Below are 21,232 nucleotides of genomic sequence, written 5' to 3'. Positions count from 1 at the left end.
CATTCCCCCTCAATGTTTTGTAATTAACGAGCTCGTTATAGTTATTGATTGTTTCTTGAACATCTTCTGAGCCTTGCTCTGGGCACACAGACAAAACAAGTTTCTCCACAGTTTTTCTTTTGTTTCTTTTTAAAATTGACCAATTGATACGATCTTCTTGCGCATTTTCTGCCGAAAAATCAAAGTAACGTGAGACTATTTCACCGCACGTTTCACAAACTAAAAAACCATTCTCGATAATTATATGATGATCGCACTGATCTGTTTTATCAGATAGCTCGAGGTTTTCACTCATTGATATATTTAATAAAAACCGATATTATTTTTTATTAATTTTTCAAGTACTCGTCGGTCTAAACATATTACTCTCCATTTTTATATAAAAAACAGCTTCTCTACCTTTTCACAGATAGAGGAGCTAATTTTTTTTTGTCCCGAGTTTAAGGTCACGTGGTGGTGACTCGCACATTTTTCAAGGTCGCGTTGTTTACGCCAAATTTTTATCATACCTCAACACGTTTCAAGGTCACGTGGTGGTGACTAACATATTTTTCAAGGTCACGTGGTGTTGACATCACCTCATTTTAGCAATGACAGATTTATTTTTTTAACTCCAGAGCGACAGGCCCTGACTTGGCACACATTTTTTTTTCTCTCTCTCTCTCTCTCTCCCGGAGTCAGATTTTTTTTTTTTTTTTTTTTCTCTCTCTCTCTCTCTCCCGGCGTCAGATTTTTTTTCTCTCTCTCTCTCTCTCCCGGCGTCAGATTTTTTTTTTTTTTTTTTTTTTTTGGAGATCGGGGGATTCCCTTTATTTTTAAAATCGAGAGCGGCGGGCCCAGGCACGCCGCAGATTTTTTCGATTTTGGTCCCATACCCCCACCTCCCTTACTACTCATTGAGATCCAGTATTGTCGTTCTGAATTCATCAAACTTGTTCACTAGGGAGCGTGGATTACATAAGTACACAGTAGGCAGGGTAAGAGGTTGGTCTTTTTCCACTAGTCTTGGTAACGTTGCCAAATTTGCACAAGAAACTCCTCGATCGTGATTATTTGGCGAATCAACTGGACGTACAGTTATATGAGTTTTGATCATTCTTCGTTTGTTTTTACCTGCTCTGCAGCCCCGTTTGGGGATATTCGCAATACGTGCTTGTTTGATGATTGTCCATATCTCCTGGTCAATTCTGCGGCCATCTTTGTTTTTTGAACAGTTGTTTCCTATGTGCAGCAGAGATTTTCTAGTGTAGCGGCACATATTCAGTTAATCAGTTAACAAGGGAGTCCTGGAACAGTAGATGAATGTACGTGCACGTAGGTAGGACAATAGGCTATATGGCATGTATGGAATGCAACTCACGGTATACACACACGTCCCAGTCCGTCTTCTGGCGAAATAAAATCACTAAAAATCAGTCCAATCCGTTCCAATCTGATGGAAATCTTGAGCAGAATAGTCGCTATAGGTAATCTCATATCCGATAACAGTCAAACAACGATGATGGACGACCTTATTGTCATAAAAACTAATGTCAAAATCATTAAAAAACGAGAACTAAAACGGTGAAGGTGCTGCCTCACGAAGGGCGCCACTCATGCTTAGAAGGGCATCGCGCATGCGCCTGCCTGGCTGAACCTTGTGGCAGCGGGGCTGTGTTTTTCGTGTTCGCGCAGTCTCGACAACTATGTAAATAGAACGTCTAAAATTATGAGTGTTCTTAGAGTTTCTTACCTTTTGTTCTGCATCCACATGTCCTTATGTAAGTTGACATCATTTGTTTTGCTCTCAGATAATTAGAGTAGATGATTTGGGTGCTTAAATTGTGGAATTCTTGTGGGATAAATTTAAGCTTCTTTTCTTGTATAAGCCATGTTATGTCTAGTAGATTCTCTACATGTATCGTTGTTAGGCTTCGTGTTATGATTATTTAGAGTCCCCTTTTATTACTTGTTGCAGTTTGGACAGACGTCGTGGAAGAGTATGCTAGGTTTTCTAAACCTTGTGAGTGTTAACCTTTGAAGTTTGTCAATGTTTAAATTATCGTTAGAAGCCTAACTTTGGTTCTATTCTTGTGCGACCCTTGACATGCTCTATATTGTGTATTGTATAATGTACTGTGTATTGTATAATCATCTCAACTGCACACACATTGTTTAAGGGCCTACATTTATGGATTGTTTTTACAGCGTGATTACATGACACATCCATAGAGCTTCTGATTTTCCAGGAAGATTGGAAATCCACAAGTCTGTAAGTTTTTGTTGACTGGACATGGTAGCTTTTCATTTCATGTACACATACCTGTAATTATTTTGGTTTCACGGAATTTCTCACTATTTTGGATTCCCGATGTATTTGAATGTTTTGTATGATCACATGAGGATGTATCTGTCTTTTTCTTAAACTGTGTTAGGTCTTTATTGAATCCTTACTTTTTCACATATATGTACATGTACCATGTAGACATGCATAACCGATACAAGTTTTTGTATTTTTCTTACGGTTTTACCGTATCTAGGCAAGGGAGTAGTTCTGGATTAAAGATGAGTAATTTCAACTCAAGTGTTTTCCAGTTTACTTCTTAGTGCCGTGTGGTTAAACTACTGGATAGGGGCTTTCTCGTTTTGCTTCGAGGCCAGTATAGGCCTAGTCCCAGGTATCATGAATGGCCACTGCCAGACATTTTCAGTGGTGGAAGGTGCCCGCCAGACATGAAAAACCTGTATAGGAGGGGCGTGGCCATAACCCACTCCCATTCCTTTTCGCTGATACAGTTGCAACGCCACGATATGGGAAATTGTAAATCCCGTTTTTATAAGTGCTTTAATGCTTGAAGAAAATAAAAAGGTAACTTACGAGTAATTTAGGATCAGACTAATTAACTTAAGAGCGATGCCAATAGCATGGAGGGGGCGGGGCCACCCCCCCCTTTCCAAGCATATTTTCGTTTATATCATCGCAACGCATTCTATTAATCCTGTCAAGTTTTCCTGGCATGTTTGCCGATGTATTTTGGCTATTTTGTACCCATTTCTAAAAAAAACAAAACACAATGTTCTCATCAAATGTCTATTTCCCAAAACAAATAGGCTATTGACCAGGTTAGCAGTACATGTACATTAGATTACACGTGCTGGAGTCGGAGCTTATAGAAAAGGGTACGGATAGTAAACACTTTAAAACTTACAAGAACATGGTTTTTTTTGCACATTTTCCCCTGTTCAGTTATGCTTTAAAATACATTTAGGCACAAGGTAAAACATTCTTACGTTATAACACTTGTTATTTTACCCTTTTATGGGCGTGGCCTTAATATGTAAATCGGGGTGTGATTAAGAGCACTCTGATTCAAACGAGGTCAATTTGTAATTTTGCTGACAAATGACAGTGGTACTGGTACCGGTATGTATATAAAGAAACACGTGCCATGGGGGACACACGGGCATGTAGGGATGGATGGAGAAACATATGAGAGAGATAAAGAGTAAGGAGGGGGAGATACATAGGGTATTATGCTTTGGTGAGAATGGAGGGGAGGGGGTTGGGAAGGAGGGGGCACAGGAGGAAAAAAATACCCAATTTTTAAGTCTCCTATGATCCCACTTCTTGCCACTCTCTTTGACCCCCAGCCTGATATCTCTCTCAACCCCCACCCCATTCCGTTTATCCTCGCCCAAACAAATCTCTTTTGTTCGTTGCCGGTCATTTCTTCATCATATTATGTTCACCTGTGGATCTCTCCTCAACTCCAATAATCCCTCTTTTGTGTGCTGGCCCCATACATTATTCTTGTAAATGCCATTTTGAGTTTTAATAATATTGTATTTTTAAACGCTGTGTACTCACACGAATGTAATACACCTGCCACTTTAATACGTCCCTTCTTCCTTTCTGTTCGCTTCGGTTCCGAAATATTTAACTAAATACATGTAGCGTTTTCCTCGTCGGGTCGAATTTCTAATGACTTACCATTGCCCCTACTTTCTCCCTTTGCTCCCGGGTGCGTTCAAATGCACCTTTCTTGTTCTGTAGTGATGGGGACAAACACTTGTTGCTAGGATGTATTTGTAGGGACAGAAAACTGAGAGGACAGCAGGAAGTCGACATATCTCATTCCTAAAATTTGCATAAAAATTTTAAAAGAAACTTTCCCATAACGTGGTGACGTCCCGCCCAAAGTGTGTATTTACGTGCAATCGTCGAAATTGTCCCTCTTCTGTTATTACTTTTACTTATTAGGAAGACATCCCATTTGTTTTGTATTTGTTAAACCCAATAATGTTCAACGTCCCCTATTGAATGCAGAAACAAACAAGTTTGTCTAGTTGGAATCTGATGTACGGTACCAGCAGGCAGGGACGGCGGAATGCTTTTCAAACGGGGGGGGGGGGGGGGGGGCAACACCAAAAAGGGGCAACTGCTCAGAAAATGGGGCACCTTCAGTCGGTGTGAAAGTGAGAGCTCTTCGGCCTCCGCAATGGCCGATCTGAATCTCATTTTATTTTTGCAGAAAAATGTGGTCCCCCAATAAGTGGGTTCACAAAATTTCGGCACGTTGGGTTCAGGGCCCGCTTAAGGCCCCGGAATAAAATGGATTCTAGATGCTCTGTGGTGAGATCTGAGGCAATTTCTGAACACTGTAACCAATTTGTTTTAGGAAAAGATGGTGTACGTAGTGGCTGCCTTTTTTATGACATCACTAAAAATACAATTGGGTTCGTTACTGTATTTTATTATCACTTCAAATACAATTGGGTTCGTTATTGTGGGGGAGGCATGGGCCCATGCCCCTCATCCTCTTGGATCCGCCCTTGGTCCTTCGGCACACGGCACGTTATACGTCCTCCGCTCCTGCCAGTAACCTCTGTGGTCCCCCCCCCCCATGAATTTGACTAAAGGTATGTAGAGAGACCAATTTTTTTTTATCGTGAGAGGGGCACTGTTGCTTTTGATGGCCAGCTCAGTGACTGCTTTATTTGCTACAGTGCGATTATGCTTATACGTGTGCGTTGGAGGGGCAGTTTTGTTGTTCATATCGATGGGGTACATTTATAACCACGAGAGAGGCACTTGATGACCTGGAAAAATCCGAGTGTCTCCCCCCACCCCACCCCGGTTCCGTGGCCCCTGCTGGCACTGCACCAAAACTATTGAAACGATGGAATTTGCATCCTATTCAGGTTTTCCATGTCTGGCGGGCACCTTCCACCACTGAAAATGTCTGGCAGTGGCCATTCATGATACCTGAGACTAGGCCCAACATTTTCCAGTAGGTTTCATATGGTTAACTCACCAGCTGATCTAGCTCAATTTTGTGGCCACTTTCTCATGGCCCTCCTGACTATACCCACCAAAGTGTGCCCGGCAGACGTCCATTTCCTTACATTGGAATGCATGTGGAACATTGCTGCATACATGAACATTGGTCAACTTTCCGGCTAGGTTGACCCCCCCCCCCCGGCTCCCGCTCTAGCGGTGCGAGATATCCAAGACCTTCCTGTGATAGCGGTTCGTCTCGAGATGGCGCCCTCTATCAGCGATCGTTTGTGAGAGTGATGTGGTCGAGGAATAAACAACAGGAAGGTCTTGGACCCAAGACTAGGGTGGTTGTAGTGTGATGACGTCGCATGCACGGCTGTTTCGAGCGTTTAAAACAGCGCCCTCAGTTGTTCCTATTTGGCCAGGCGGAAAAATTTCCGTTGCGCGTCGCGACTGTTTACTGCGTTCGCATAGTACAAGGCTTTATGGCAAGATGCAAACTTTGACCTTTGACCTTTTTCGGAATTGCGATTGGCTGACTGGTAATTTAAATATGCAAAGTTTTTTAAATCCTTATTTGGTCAACGTTCTATGATGTCATACCATTTGTGGGCTCATGATTGGCTGTTTTCCTGGATAATTTGAAAATGGGCTCGAAGGTACGTCATTCTTCGCGATCTTGGAAAAATCCAGAAACAACGTGCGGTGACGAAAAAACGTCTGCAGAAACAACGGATGTTCCGACGGAGTTCGACTTTTTGAAGGTCAAAACTAGTGTTACATCGGTGAATCGAAATATTTATCAGAGGATGTTATTAGTGTAAGTAGCGGGCAATGACAATTTAGAGAGATATTATCGGTTTTGATCGTAGCAAATTTGGGTGTTTGGCATGAACGTACACGTGTGAGTACACGCGTACACACAGGCCTACATACATGTACATGTACATTGTACATGTACGTACACACGTGTAGGCTATGCGTAAAACACAATTCAGTTTGTACATCACGTACATGTATGTACGCTGTCTCCTTATCTGCTTATCAATAAGACAATATCAATGCATGGAAAGAAATAAAATTAGCCCCGACGCCACTGTTTATAATAGGCCTATCATCTCAATATAAAGGTCAGTCATTGCAAAAATGAAAAGACATGAATCTGGGATTGAGAAACATTTTCAATGAAACTGAGTGTTAGGAAATGAACATTGTTTTAAAAATAGTAATTTTTTTTTTTAGTTTTAGATTAGAACCAAGTGGTGTCTGGATACTACTGACAACATTCTTTCCAAAGTGTCAAGACATAAGCATGATAAGTGCCAGGACTGCTGTAGAAATAGGACGTAGGACTAGCATGACTAGGCCTAGTTGTAAATAACTGACGACCAGAGTAGACCGTGATGATTCCACAGGAACAATGATTGATGAAAACAATTTATTTACAATTAGGCTACTTCAATTACATACTTATCCAACACAGTTTGTACAACATGTCCAATGTACCCTACATGTCGGACACAATCACTGAATCAGTTAATTATGATGTGCATGTGCTGTCGATGGTGATGCTATGGAGCCGATTCTTTAAATTCACAACTCGGGAGGATTTGTTTTAGAAAATGAAGTTAAATCCAAGATTTCTGTCATAATCGACAGATAGTGCCCAAGACAACGTATATTTATGCAACATCTAATTTTGGATTGTTGTAAAAGCTAAAAATAAAAAAATGTAAGGCCAAGGGGACATATTAAATTGCAAAGAATAGTAGTAGTACTGATACAGACATGACAGTGATGTATAGGCTGGTCAGAAAAATTAAACAGTTGCAGATGATCACTAGACAATTTCTTAATTTATTTTTTGGAATCTTTCCGTTGTGTCTAAATTACTCTCTTTTTTGTGTGAAGATGTACATGTGTACATTTTTATTCACACGTTTTGCAGTTGCTTTTTCCTTTTTGGGGGTGAAGGGATGTTGAGTTGACTAGGTCTATGTGCACATGTACTGTGATGGCGCATTTATACACTATATAATTAAGTTACAAAGAGGGGAGTATGGCCTATGTGGTTACAATTCATGACTCATAATCAAGAGAGTCAGAGGTTCCAATCCAGCTGCTGTTATATCATATGATGTGTCCATAGGCAAGCCACTTCATCACCCTTGCCTCTCTCCACCCAGGAGTATAAGTGGGTACCGGCATTAGCTGGGGAGTAACCTGCAATAGATAGGGGTGATAGAAACTATTTTCAGTAGTTTAATGCTACTGAAACCGAATATAAACACCGCCCTGATGAGCAATATTGGCTCAAGACAGACTGTACTTGCATTTAAGGAGGATATTAATGTGCATTATTTTATTGCAATCAGTTGTTACTACAATTTTGTACAATTATTCTTCCTTTTTTCTGCTTGAGGTCTGGATGCATGCCCTCACTTCTGGGGTGGTTGTGGTGTGATGACGTCGCATGATGCTGAGCAACTTCTGAAGTGGATCTCGCATTCCTTGAACAACTCGTCCTGCCCGGTTGAACTCGGTATGCACAAGTTCCCCTCCCTGTTCGTTAAGAAGACCAAACCCTACTTTGTACATAGCAAGCTGTTGTGTTGCATGGTCCTCCAGCAAATGCATTTTTGGGCTGATGTTCACACCTGGAAAGGAGGACCTAAAGCACCGCATAAATTCTTGAATGCTGACATCTGCAACAAAGTGCAAGGAATGGGCAGAGTATCAAAAAAATGAAATGGCTGAATAAAAGAAAAAGTCTACTTAATGCTCAAAAGTCAATACATGACAAGAAATTATTTTTTCTTGACAGATTGGATTAGTAAGTATCCAAATAATAAAGCCATATTTTTAGTTCACATGAGGTACAACTCACAAAAAATGAAAATTCTTTTTGGTGTTATTTTTTTTTTTTTTTAACAGGTGTTTTCCCCGATGTTTTGATGAATACAGCTTTGACCAGGCTGTAACAGGTGAGGTCAACAGACAGCAAGACCTACAGACCCAACTTATGAAGAAGAGAAGGCACCTTTTACTCCATCAGCTGCAAGGTCACAGACCACGTGCAAACAAAATGCTACTAAAAGAATGCAAAAATGCAAAAAATACGCACCAATTTTCTGATTGTCTTCAGGTGTGATTGGATTTGAATGGTTAATTCCATGATGAATATCAGCAAACTTGAGAAAAACTTCCTCAAATTTGTTACAGATATTGGCTGCTTCCCGGCTCAACCTTTCAAATGCCGCAATGGGAATGTCATCAATGTACACGCGTACACACAGGCCTACATACATGTACATGTACATTGTACATGTACGTACACACGTGTAGGCTATGCGTAAAACACAATTCAGTTTGTACATCACGTACATGTATGTACGCTGTCTCCTTATCTGCTTATCAATAAGACAATATCAATGCATGGAAAGAAATAAAATTAGCCCCGACGCCACTGTTTATAATAGGCCTATCATCTCAATATAAAGGTCAGTCATTGCAAAAATGAAAAGACATGAATCTGGGATTGAGAAACATTTTCAATGAAACTGAGTGTTAGGAAATGAACATTGTTTTAAAAATAGTAATTTTTTTTTTTAGTTTTAGATTAGAACCAAGTGGTGTCTGGATACTACTGACAACATTCTTTCCAAAGTGTCAAGACATAAGCATGATAAGTGCCAGGACTGCTGTAGAAATAGGACGTAGGACTAGCATGACTAGGCCTAGTTGTAAATAACTGACGACCAGAGTAGACCGTGATGATTCCACAGGAACAATGATTGATGAAAACAATTTATTTACAATTAGGCTACTTCAATTACATACTTATCCAACACAGTTTGTACAACATGTCCAATGTACCCTACATGTCGGACACAATCACTGAATCAGTTAATTATGATGTGCATGTGCTGTCGATGGTGATGCTATGGAGCCGATTCTTTAAATTCACAACTCGGGAGGATTTGTTTTAGAAAATGAAGTTAAATCCAAGATTTCTGTCATAATCGACAGATAGTGCCCAAGACAACGTATATTTATGCAACATCTAATTTTGGATTGTTGTAAAAGCTAAAAATAAAAAAATGTAAGGCCAAGGGGACATATTAAATTGCAAAGAATAGTAGTAGTACTGATACAGACATGACAGTGATGTATAGGCTGGTCAGAAAAATTAAACAGTTGCAGATGATCACTAGACAATTTCTTAATTTATTTTTTCGGAATCTTTCCGTTGTGTCTAAATTACTCTCTTTTTTGTGTGAAGATGTACATGTGTACATTTTTATTCACACGTTTTGCAGTTGCTTTTTCCTTTTTGGGGGTGAAGGGATGTTGAGTTGACTAGGTCTATGTGCACATGTACTGTGATGGCGCATTTATACACTATATAATTAAGTTACAAAGAGGGGAGTATGGCCTATGTGGTTACAATTCATGACTCATAATCAAGAGAGTCAGAGGTTCCAATCCAGCTGCTGTTATATCATATGATGTGTCCATAGGCAAGCCACTTCATCACCCTTGCCTCTCTCCACCCAGGAGTATAAGTGGGTACCGGCATTAGCTGGGGAGTAACCTGCAATAGATAGGGGTGATAGAAACTATTTTCAGTAGTTTAATGCTACTGAAACCGAATATAAACACCGCCCTGATGAGCAATATTGGCTCAAGACAGACTGTACTTGCATTTAAGGAGGATATTAATGTGCATTATTTTATTGCAATCAGTTGTTACTACAATTTTGTACAATTATTCTTCCTTTTTTCTGCTTGAGGTCTGGATGCATGCCCTCACTTCTGGGGTGGTTGTGGTGTGATGACGTCGCATGATGCTGAGCAACTTCTGAAGTGGATCTCGCATTCCTTGAACAACTCGTCCTGCCCGGTTGAACTCGGTATGCACAAGTTCCCCTCCCTGTTCGTTAAGAAGACCAAACCCTACTTTGTACATAGCAAGCTGTTGTGTTGCATGGTCCTCCAGCAAATGCATTTTTGGGCTGATGTTCACACCTGGAAAGGAGGACCTAAAGCACCGCATAAATTCTTGAATGCTGACATCTGCAACAAAGTGCAAGGAATGGGCAGAGTATCAAAAAAATGAAATGGCTGAATAAAAGAAAAAGTCTACTTAATGCTCAAAAGTCAATACATGACAAGAAATTATTTTTTCTTGACAGATTGGATTAGTAAGTATCCAAATAATAAAGCCATATTTTTAGTTCACATGAGGTACAACTCACAAAAAATGAAAATTCTTTTTGGTGTTATTTTTTTTTTTTTTTTAACAGGTGTTTTCCCCGATGTTTTGATGAATACAGCTTTGACCAGGCTGTAACAGGTGAGGTCAACAGACAGCAAGACCTACAGACCCAACTTATGAAGAAGAGAAGGCACCTTTTACTCCATCAGCTGCAAGGTCACAGACCACGTGCAAACAAAATGCTACTAAAAGAATGCAAAAATGCAAAAAATACGCACCAATTTTCTGATTGTCTTCAGGTGTGATTGGATTTGAATGGTTAATTCCATGATGAATATCAGCAAACTTGAGAAAAACTTCCTCAAATTTGTTACAGATATTGGCTGCTTCCCGGCTCAACCTTTCAAATGCCGCAATGGGAATGTCATCAGATTTTGTGCTGGCAATAACTTCCAGGGGCACAGATGTGAAATCTTTGATGACATGGACCTGAAAGCCAAAACAAAAACAAAAAAAACCAGAAACTACAAATTCTTTTCTTTGTATTGCCAAAGGTAGTTAATTATGCATTGTACTGACAAACCACTGAAGTCAGTGCTCACCTGACAACACTTATGAACGTGATTTCCCACGAAGGCTTTGCCATGATAGGCTTGTCGGCAAACGTTGTGTTTGACAAGAGCACTATCAAGGCTGCTGGCTATTGGTCCAGTGCCGAAAGGGAGTTGCACATTTTGGGATTGTTGTTCCTGTAAAAAAAGAGAGGTGAATTTTATAAGACAACATGTGTTCAAAGTCTGCAGATAATGCAATAATGGAACTACCTGTACAGATGTGAACACATTGCTTTTGCATACATGTGCATTCTTGAAAACCAACAAGTGTGTGTATAACTACATGTGTAAACATCACACAAACCATATTTGGATTATATCTCACCAAGTCATTAATCTCAGCTCGAAGTTGACCAGCTCTGTGGACAATCTCTCTGAATGCATTGTTTGCACGTGTTGTTTGACCTTGCAGCTGATGGAGAGGAAGGTCATCCTCTATCTGCTCAAGCTGCTCCCTCTTCATCTCAAGTTGGGTTTGAACATCTCTCTGTCTGTTGACCTCAGCTGTTACGGCCTGGTCAAAATTGTACTCGTCATCATTGTCATCAGCACCCTCAATTCGCAGCTTGAACAATTTGGTGTCAAGGTTGTGGCATTCCAGCTCGTACCGATCAAACAACTTCTTAAACACCCCGAGAGAGATGTGCAGGCTCGGCAAAATAACCTGTTGTATATAAAGGTAAAACAAATGTATGCTCTAATTGACATGTTGATATAAGTGTGCAGATTGCTTTGCAGTGACATGCACATGTACATACATACTTAAGAGAGTGATACAGATTACTTAAGCTTACACGTACATGGTCAATGTCGATGTTCAGCATGGGGGAGTCAATGACGCTGAAGGACACATCCTTGCCCTGGTTTTCCTACAGCCATCTTCTACAAAAAGGCTGTAGTTGTGGCATAAGGACTGGAGTGTCCGCTTCGGTGATGGACCCCTGCCTCCAATGGGCTTCTGCATGGCGTCCTTGCTGGCCAAGCAGTAGAGGCAACAGTGCCGAGCTTTGAACAAGAACAAGTTCATATTTTGAAAAGGGCTGATACTTAAAATGCCATTGCATACATTGAATGAAAAACAAAGAACATTCTTTGCAAAAAAAAATCATGTACAATGTACACATTCATGCATTACCATTTGCTCCATGGATGCCATATAGCTTTGTTAAGAGCTCATAGTCACCGAAGCAGAATAGACGGATGGTGTGCCCTCTAGAAAAAATAATGGAAAGCCAAAAATGAATTTGCATGATGCCATATTCATAATGTCTGATAAAATCAGGTCGAATTTACATCAACAACACACCACAAATATCCACCAGTCAAGCTTATAAAAAGAAATCAGAACAAGTGATAAAGTGAAAAAGTGAACTTACCTCCATTGTTGTTCAGTCAGTTTGTTGATCTGGCTGGCGATTTTTGGTAGTGTTCTTTTCAAATTCTGGGTTGAGTCATTCCCCTCATAGCATGCAAACACTACCGTATTTTGAAGGCTGTTTGGATTCTGTACATTGACTATTTGATATTCCATCTTGAAAGACGAACCCCCTTTATCGCCCCCTATTTTGACCAAAATTTCACTAGCAGGAATCACACCGTTGTGCCAGGTCAGGGAGCCACACCTGTTAAAGTACATGTATATAAAACAGAGTGAAAACAATCGTTGTTCATACATGTACTTATAAGTTGTACCTCATTTGTACTCAGATAGATGTACAGTTTTTTTATTTGGATACTCACTCATCCAGTCTGTCAAGATAATCAAACACCATCTTGCCAAGATCATTAATGCTGGCGTAGGGTACCATCCGCATTTCAAAGCCCTGAGTCGCATCAGCTTTAGTACTGGGGAACATCAACTCCACCATCTCACCCTCTAGGTAGTCCTTTAGTAGCTCCTTCTGCTGATTTCTCATTGATCTTTCTGATGGTATAGTCGATCCAACATACCTGTCACAGAAAAAAAAACATTTGAAGGAAAAAGTTGAAAAGGATAAATTTACAAATGTACAATATACATGTACATGTACATGTAGTTGTATTGCCCCCCCCCAAAAAAAAATGTATGTTCATGTACATGTCACCTTTTAGAATTGAAAACTTAATATTTAAATAGTCTCATGCACTATCACTTAAATCAACACTTGGATCAGTTACAGTATACATTTTATTTGTTTCGAAACATGTGAGTACACGTGTATTGTGCTGTTCACATGACTAATTGTGTGAAATGTACTTTCTATATTACAGATGGATGGAACAAACTACAATACCTACCTTCGAATTTTCCTGACCTGGTCCCATGCGAGGTGGCAGTCCCTCATCATAGCCAGGGCTCTGTTGGCTTGCTGTTTCTTGGGGGTGGGAGTTGAGGTCTTTTGGCTTTCTTGGGGGTCACTTGTTTTCAATATCTTTGCGTTAGGACATGGTGCATCACATTCTTGTTCTCGTTTACTTCTGGATACCTGTTGAATATGTGCAGGCTGATGGAAAAAAGCAACCAAAAAAAAATCACTACTGCAATTTTCAATTATATTTATTTCATTCATGCAACTTGCAATTTCTATTTTGTTTAGACAATTGACATTTATTGAAAAGCTTTACAGAAATATTTATTAAATAATTGATCTATTAAATTATTCTCTAGTCAATCTTTTAATTAACATGCTTGTTAATTAATTAACAGACTAATATATTTGTAGTTACTGAAATTGCAACAATTTTTTAAGTATGTAAATATCCACCACATTCTGGTTTCATTTAATCTTACCCGTCCTCCTGTGTTCAAAGTTGCCTCTTTGTTGAGCTGTTGTAGCTTTAGCCACGTCCATCTATCAGTTGCACGTTCTATTTCGTAGGGTATCGGTTGACCCCTTTCGTGTTTAAGGGCCTCCTCTCTCAAGATTTTGGCTGCGTTTGCCACTGATAAGGACTCTGATAAGGACTCTTGGCCATCTACAAAATTAGTTGACTTGACAATTGTCACCTTTGGTAGAGGAGTTGCAGGATTTTCACATGTATGGTGAAGTATTTTTTCAGACTTTCCTATTTTGTTGCACTGGGTACACACTAAATGTAAGTTGTTTAGCTGTACATTTAGGATTCTAGAACTGCGGGCTACCTGTTGGAAATCAATTTGTTTCTTGCATACAGGACATGGTACATCTGACTGTTTGCGAAACTGAAAGTACTTGGTGAGGCACTGTACACAAAAATTGTGTTCACAAGGAGACTCTAGGCATGGGGATGGCAATAAACAAAGGCAGATGGGGCATGTAAAAAGGGAATGTTCCTCATGTCTGCCAAGTATCTCAATGTATGGTTCAGTCTCTGTGACACTGTCAATAATGCCAGAGAAAATGTTGATAGATACAGCAGAGAATGGTAGATCACCGAGTAGGGATGATGATTGTTTTCCAACAACTCGTTTAGATTTTTTGGGTCTTCCTCCTTGGAGTGATCGTTCAAATCGTTCACATACAGCACAACTGCCTAGTCTAGGATGTTTTGCCCAAACTATTTCAGCTACTCTGCTATTATTGTATTCCTGAGTTTGTGCCTGGTAGTGCCTTACTTTCCTAGAACAGTTTTCACAGAGGGAATTTGGGTGTTGATCTGGTACATCAGTCCATGTGCTTATCTGAAAGACAGCAAATATCTCCTTCCTGTTGTCCTTGCACAAAGTTGGTCCTCGTTTTGAAATTGTCAGTTGCCTGGCTGATGCAGTTCTACCTCCACATACTCTACACAGTTTAGAAATAACCTCTCTGTGGTGATCGAAACTCCAAGCTCTGTACATATTTAGCCTTCCACATAGTAGATATTGTGAACAGTAATTTATGATAACACAATAAATAAAAGCTTAACTTTACGAAGAAAATATTGCCATGATATCCATCCTGTTTTGTGTTGACCCCGTTCATGCGTGTGAAGCAACGCGAAGTAACTGTGGTGTGTACATGTATGTGTACATGTATTTGTATTGCTTTTACGTGTTTAAATTTCGCGCGCAATGTATGTGTACATGGTTTTCGCATAGTCGCCACACAGAAACAAGGCGAGAGATCGTGAAATTGGGGGAAAACATTCGCCCTTTAAAAAAAATAGCGTCATTGCCCGCTGAATCTTATTCAATAAATTTACAAAGTGGGTCTTACTCTGGATGTAACTGAGTTTTTATATTTTACTAAAATGTAGAACTGTAAGAAAATGGGTTTTCAAAACAACATCAAATTTCAACTGTTTTTTCCGAATTCATTTCAATTTTCACGAAGGTAACGGGTTGAAAGTTCGCTTATTAGAACTTTCCCTCTCAAAAAGTACTCAAAAGCATCAAAAGATGAAAGAACTTTTGTTGTTTCAAGTTCAGCCTGCCAAAAAAACGATTCATTAAAAGGTTTCAATGTGTAAAATTGACACGGAATGTAATTTTTCGTCGTTTGTTTTCAGCGGCTGCGCGTGAGTCGCCATGTTGGTGCGTGACGTCACGCGCGTTACTGGAGTAATGTTTGTGCAAAGCGCAATTATATTGAACAATCACATCACAGGGACTTTTTTACGCACGGCCTATGGGAGCGGAACAGCCGTGCATGATGCTGAGCAACTTCTGAAGTGGATCTCGCATTCCTTGAACAACTCGTCCTGCCCGGTTGAACTCGGTATGCACAAGTTCCCCTCCCTGTTCGTTAAGAAAACCAAACCCTACTTTGTACATAGCAAGCTGTTGTGTTGCATGGTCCTCCAGCAAATGCATTTTGGGCTGATGTTCACACCTGGAAAGGAGGACCTAAAGCACCGCATACATTCTTGAATGCTGACATCTGCAACAAAGTGCAAAGTGCGTGGCCATAACCCCCTCCCATTCCTTTTCGCCGATAGAGTAGCAACGCATCGATATAGAAAAATGTAAAACCAGTTTCTATAAGTCCCCTGACTCTTGTAGAATACAAAAATATAACTTACGAGTAATTTAAGATCTGACTAATTAACTTAAGAGCGGTGCGAATAGCTTGGAGGGGGCGGGGCTACCACCCCTCCAAGCATATTTTCGCTTATATCATCGCAACGCATTCTGTTAATTCTGTCAAATTTTCCTGGCATGTTTGCCGATGCCTTTTGGCTATTTTGTATCCATTTCTAACAAAATAAAGCACACTGTTCCATCAAATGTCATTGCCAAATGAAGTAGGTTATGTTCAATATGTACAGTACATTGTACATTACATGTGCTGGGTCGGACCTTATAGTATAAAAAGGGTACAGATAATGAAAACTTACAAAACGGGTTTTTTCCCATTCCATTTCCCTTGTTTTTGTATGCTTTGACAGACACTTTGACACTGGTTAATATATTCATACATGGTAGTACATGTTATTTTCACTCTTCTGTGGGCGTGGCCTAAATATTTAAATCAGGGTGTGAATAATTGCATTCTGGATGAAACGAGGAAAATGTATGATTTTGCAGGCAAAGCACAGAGTCAGCATTGTTGAATAATGATTATTGTGCATTGTTACTTTCATTTTTAATCATTTTATATAAGTCAACAAAATAAACTGGTCTTATGTTTTGAAATAGGCACGTATTTTCTGTGGTAAATAACTGTGATACTATACTCTGTAGGCCTACATGTACAGCGTTTATAATGTATATGAAAACGTTGATGAAGGGTAAATTCCATCGTTTCAATAGTTTTGGTGCAGTGCCAGCAGGGGCCACGGAACCGGGGTGGGGTGGGGGGGGGGGGGAGAGACACTCGGATTTTTCCAGGTCATCAAAAGTGCCCCTTTCGTGGTTATAAATGTACCCCATCGATATGAACAACAAAACTGCCCCTCCAACGCACACGTTTAAGCATAATCGCACTGTAGCAAATAAAGCAGTCACTGAGCTGGCCATCAAAAGCAACAGTGCCCCTCTCACGATAAAAAAAATTGGTCTCTCTACATACCTTTAGTCAAATTCATGGGGGGGGGGGGACCCACAGAGGTTACTGGCAGGAGCGGAGGACGTATAATGTGCCGTGTGCCGAAGGACCAAGGGCGGATCCAAGAGGATGAGGGGCAATGGGCCCATGCCTCCCCCACAATTGTATTTGAAGTGATAATAAAATACAGTAACGAACCCAATTGTATTTTTAGTGATGTCATAAAAAAGGCAGCCACTACGTACACCATCTTTTCCTAAAAACAAATTGGTTACAGTGTTCAGAAATTGCCTCAGATCTCACCACAGAGCATATAGAATCCATTTTATTCCGGGGCCTTAAGCGGGCCCTGAACCCAACGTGCCGAAATTTTGTGGACCCACTTATTGGGGGACCACATTTTTCTGCAAAAAAAAAATGAGTTTCAGATCGGCCATTGCGGAGGCCGAAGAGCTCTCACTTTCACACCGACTGAAGGTGCCCCATTTTCTGAGCAGTTGCCCCTTTTTGGTGTTGCTCCCCCCCCCCCCCCCCCGTTTGAAAAGCATTCCGCCGTCCCTGCCTGCTGGTACCGTACATCAGATTCCAACTAGACAAACTTGTTTGTTTCTGCATTCAATAGGGGACGTTGAACATTATTGGGTTTAACAAATACAAAACAAATGGGATGTCTTCTTAAAAAGTAAAAGTAATAACAAAAGAGGGACAATTTCGACGATTGCACGTAAATACACACTTTGGGCGGTACGTCACCACGTTATGGGAAAGTTTCTTTTAAAATTTTTATGCAAATTTTAGGAATGAGATCTGTCGACTTCCTGCTGTCCTCTCAGTTTTCTGTCCCTACAAATACATCCTAGCAACAAGTGTTTGTCCCCATCACTACAGAACAAGAAAGGTGCATTTGAACGCACCCGGGAGCAAAGGGAGAAAGTAGGGGCAATGGTAAGTCATTAGAAATTCGACCCGACGAGGAAAACGCTACATGTATTTAGTTAAATATTTCGGAACCGAAGCGAACAGAAAGGAAGAAGGGACGTATAAAAGTGGCAGGTGTATTACATTCGTGTGAGTACACAGCGTTTAAAAATACAATATTATTAAAACTCAAAATGGCATTTACAAGAATAATGTATGGGGCCAGCACACAAAAGAGGGATTATTGGAGTTGATGAGAGATCCACAGGTGAACATAGTATGGAGAAGAAATGACCGGCAACGAACAAAAGAGATTTGTTTGGGCGAGGATAAACGGAATGGGGTGGGGGTTGAGAGAGATATCAGGCTGGGGTCAAAGAGAGTGGCAAGAAGTGGGATCAAAGGAGACTTAAAAATTGGGTATTTTTTTCCTCCTGTGCCCCCTCCTTCCCAACCCCCTCCCCTCCATTCTCACCAAAGCATAATTCCCTATGTATCTCCCCCTCCTTACTCTTTATCTCTCTCATATGTTTCTCCATCCATCCCTACATGCCCGTGTGTCCCCCATGGCACGTGTTTCTTTATATACATACCGGTACCAGTACCACTGTCATTTGTCAGCAAAATTACAAATTGACCTCGTTTGAATCAGAGTGCTCTTAATCACACCCCGATTTACATATTAAGGCCACGCCCACAAAAGGGTAAAATAACAAGTGTTATAACGTAAGAATGTTTTACCTTGTGCCCAAATGTATTTTAAAGCATAACTGAACAGGGGAAAATGTGCAAAAAAACCCGTTCTTGTAAGTTTTAAAGTGTTTACTATCCGTACCCTTTTCTATAAGCTCCGACTCCAGCACGTGTAATCTAATGTACATGTACTGCTATCCTGGTCAATAGCCTATTTGTTTTGGGAAATAGACATTTGATGAGAACATTGTGTTTTGTTTTTTTTAGAAATGGGTACAAAATAGCCAAAATGCATCGGCAAACATGCCAGGAAAACTTGACAGGATTAATAGAATGCGTTGCGATGATATAAACGAAAATATGCTCGGAAAGGGGGGTGGCCCCGCCCCCTCCATGCTATTGGCATCGCTCTTAAGTTAATTAGTCTGATCTTAAATTACTCGTAAGTTACCTTTTTATTTTCTTCAAGCATTAAAGCACTTATAAAAACGGGATTTACATTTTCCATATCGTGGCGTTGCAACTGTATCAGCGAAAAGGAATGGGAGTGGGTTATGGCCACGCCCCCTCCTATACAGGTTTGTCATGTCTGGCGGGCACCTTCCACCACTGAAAATGTCTGGCAGTGGCCATTCATGATACCTGGGACTAGGCCCAACATTTTCCGGTAGGTTTCATAGGGTTAACTCACCAGCTGATCTAGCTCAATTTTGTGGCCCCTTTCTTGTGGCCCTCCTGACCATACCCACCACAGTGTGCCCGGCAGACGTCCTAACTTTCCACCTAGGCTGACCCCCCCCCCCCCCCCGGCTCCCGGTCTACGCGGGGCTTGTGTATTTCATAGTTTTTCCCCCGACTTTCCGGGGGAGCCAATGAACGATCAAGTTGGAAAGTGGTATGAATTATTCATGATCGTCGATGTACTAGTATATTTATATGCGCAACGTAAGCAACAAGCTACATATGTATGTATGTAGTCGATTATATAATCGTGCTAGCTGCACGCGCACGCAAGCGGGCGCGAAGACGAGTATTGTTATTGTTTTCATGATATTTTAAGGTCAAAAATATACAGCACATGTGTTAAACATACCGAGTGCACCGAGTGGTGGTTGTAACATCATGGCTTCGCCAGCGCGCTGGTGTCTCATTTGTGGCAAGATAATGGTAACTTGCAAACATCATGTCGGGCTAAATATTTCGTCTGCAACCACAATGTCAAGGAGTGTTTTGATCAAAGAAATTGTAAACATCACGAATATGGACACGGAGGAACTGAAATATAAATATGTATGCAATCACTGTCAAAGACAAATAATGAAAACCAGAGCCATTGAAAATGCAAGAGAAGACATTCGACGAAGTTACGTGGCTACGAAAGAAAAATACCTGCCTTCAACTCCTTCGATCACTCCACTCATCACTCCTGTTTCCTCACCACGGGGAAGCTGTCACAAAAAAGGGCAGCACAAGCAAGTCCCGGTACACCGTTGTCAAAGGTAAGAATATATTATCTCCTTTGATTTTTAAATTGATATTCACCATGCCATAATGACATGTGTATTTGATGAATAAATAAAAATGAGGAGCTCCAACTTCAATTCAATTGAGTCTAAGCAGAAATTTGTTAGAATGACACAGTGTCATTACTGGTTGAAAATTGAGTAAGGTAGCATTGCAATGTTAAAATTATCAGTGCTACTAATTAAATTATCATTCATCACCTACATACTCCAAAGTAGTGCCTTTTTAGAAAAAAAATCCTGTGCAACCACATGGTGTCACTGTCAGGGCTGTTCCTACCTCCATGCTGTGTACTTAGTCGTAAAATTCATGGGGAGTAGTGGAGGTAGTCTTCTTAACACAATTTGACCTTGGGCCTAGAAATAGGTAAAGGTCATATAAATATGTAAATATGGAAATATGTAGATATAAATATGAATTAATGGGGTTCTGAAATTCCGGGCACAGTTTGACCTAATGAATGGATGGGATGAATAGGGAATAGGTGTGGGTATAAGGAACCGGGTACAGTTTGACCTATTCTATGGGAAAGATTGCATATATGTATGGAAAAATATTACAATTTTAGGAGAATATGTATCTATATGTAATTGCAACTGAGTGGTGCAATGTGAAAGTACAGCTGGTCGGATCTTTAATCCCCCCAACAATAGACGGGAAGTGGTGTTGTTGTATAACTGTCCATGTGGTCGGTGGACTATGGATTGGTGGTTAATCCGATCGATTGCGCACGAGCCTAGTGGGCTGTCGGCACGTTATGTGGGGATTAATACCGGACAATGGGCTGTAAATGGTGCGCGAATTGGAGGACAGTGTACTACCGATCTCCGAAGTGAATTTCTTGCGACGGCACAATCCTTATAAAGTTAGGGAATTTTAGAATAAAAAAAATCATCGTTCTGAAACAACATCAACATGTCTAACAGAAAGCGAAAACGGTCGGAAACACCTCCACTAGTTGAATTAGCTGAAACAAGCAATCGTTTTTCTCGATTAAATTATCTGGCTTCTGAGATAACGGAGAAACAATTGAGCAAACTGGCGTCTAATCTTTTAAAAGAAAACGATCACGTAGCTA

General features: G+C 40.5%; 2 protein-coding genes across 2 annotated transcripts; both read right to left on the bottom strand.

Moving 5' to 3' along the window:
- Window positions 1-11,002: 11,002 nt before the first annotated feature.
- On the bottom strand, window positions 11,003-11,759 carry LOC119733727. Its single transcript, XM_038207108.1, has 2 exons — window positions 11,418-11,759; window positions 11,003-11,227 (listed from the first exon to the last, which is right to left on the bottom strand). Exons 1-2 carry the CDS (start codon window positions 11,553-11,555, stop codon window positions 11,003-11,005), a joined length of 363 nt encoding a protein of 120 aa, XP_038063036.1. The 5' UTR covers window positions 11,556-11,759.
- Window positions 11,760-11,909: 150 nt separating this feature from the next.
- LOC119733726 lies at window positions 11,910-20,439 on the bottom strand. The gene is made up of 7 exons (XM_038207107.1): window positions 20,434-20,439; window positions 13,863-14,078; window positions 13,370-13,575; window positions 12,833-13,042; window positions 12,469-12,714; window positions 12,228-12,304; window positions 11,910-12,097 (listed from the first exon to the last, which is right to left on the bottom strand). The coding sequence occupies exons 1-7, from the start codon at window positions 20,437-20,439 to the stop codon at window positions 11,910-11,912; spliced, it is 1,149 nt and encodes a 382-aa protein (XP_038063035.1).
- Window positions 20,440-21,232: the final 793 nt, after the last annotated feature.

This window comes from Patiria miniata, unplaced genomic scaffold (assembly GCF_015706575.1).
Source record: "Patiria miniata isolate m_02_andy unplaced genomic scaffold, ASM1570657v1 HiC_scaffold_26, whole genome shotgun sequence".
Classification (NCBI taxonomy): Eukaryota; Metazoa; Echinodermata; class Asteroidea; order Valvatida; family Asterinidae; genus Patiria; species Patiria miniata.
This window is presented reverse-complemented; position numbering and strand designations above follow the sequence as displayed.

Excerpts from the sequence above, each read along its gene's own strand:
- LOC119733727 (XM_038207108.1), bottom strand. The coding sequence starts at position 11,555 with ATGAAGAGGGAGCAGCTTGAGCAGATAGAGGATGACCTTCCTCTCCAT. Across the intron at positions 11,228-11,417 it reads GAGCTGAGATTAATGACTTG|GAACAACAATCCCAAAATGT; the intron begins GTGAGATATAAT and ends CTTTTTTTACAG.
- LOC119733726 (XM_038207107.1), bottom strand. Across the intron at positions 12,715-12,832 it reads TATCTTGACAGACTGGATGA|GTGTGGCTCCCTGACCTGGC; the intron begins GTGAGTATCCAA and ends GTACTTTAACAG. Across the intron at positions 12,305-12,468 it reads CTGACTGAACAACAATGGAG|AGGGCACACCATCCGTCTAT; the intron begins GTAAGTTCACTT and ends TATTTTTTCTAG.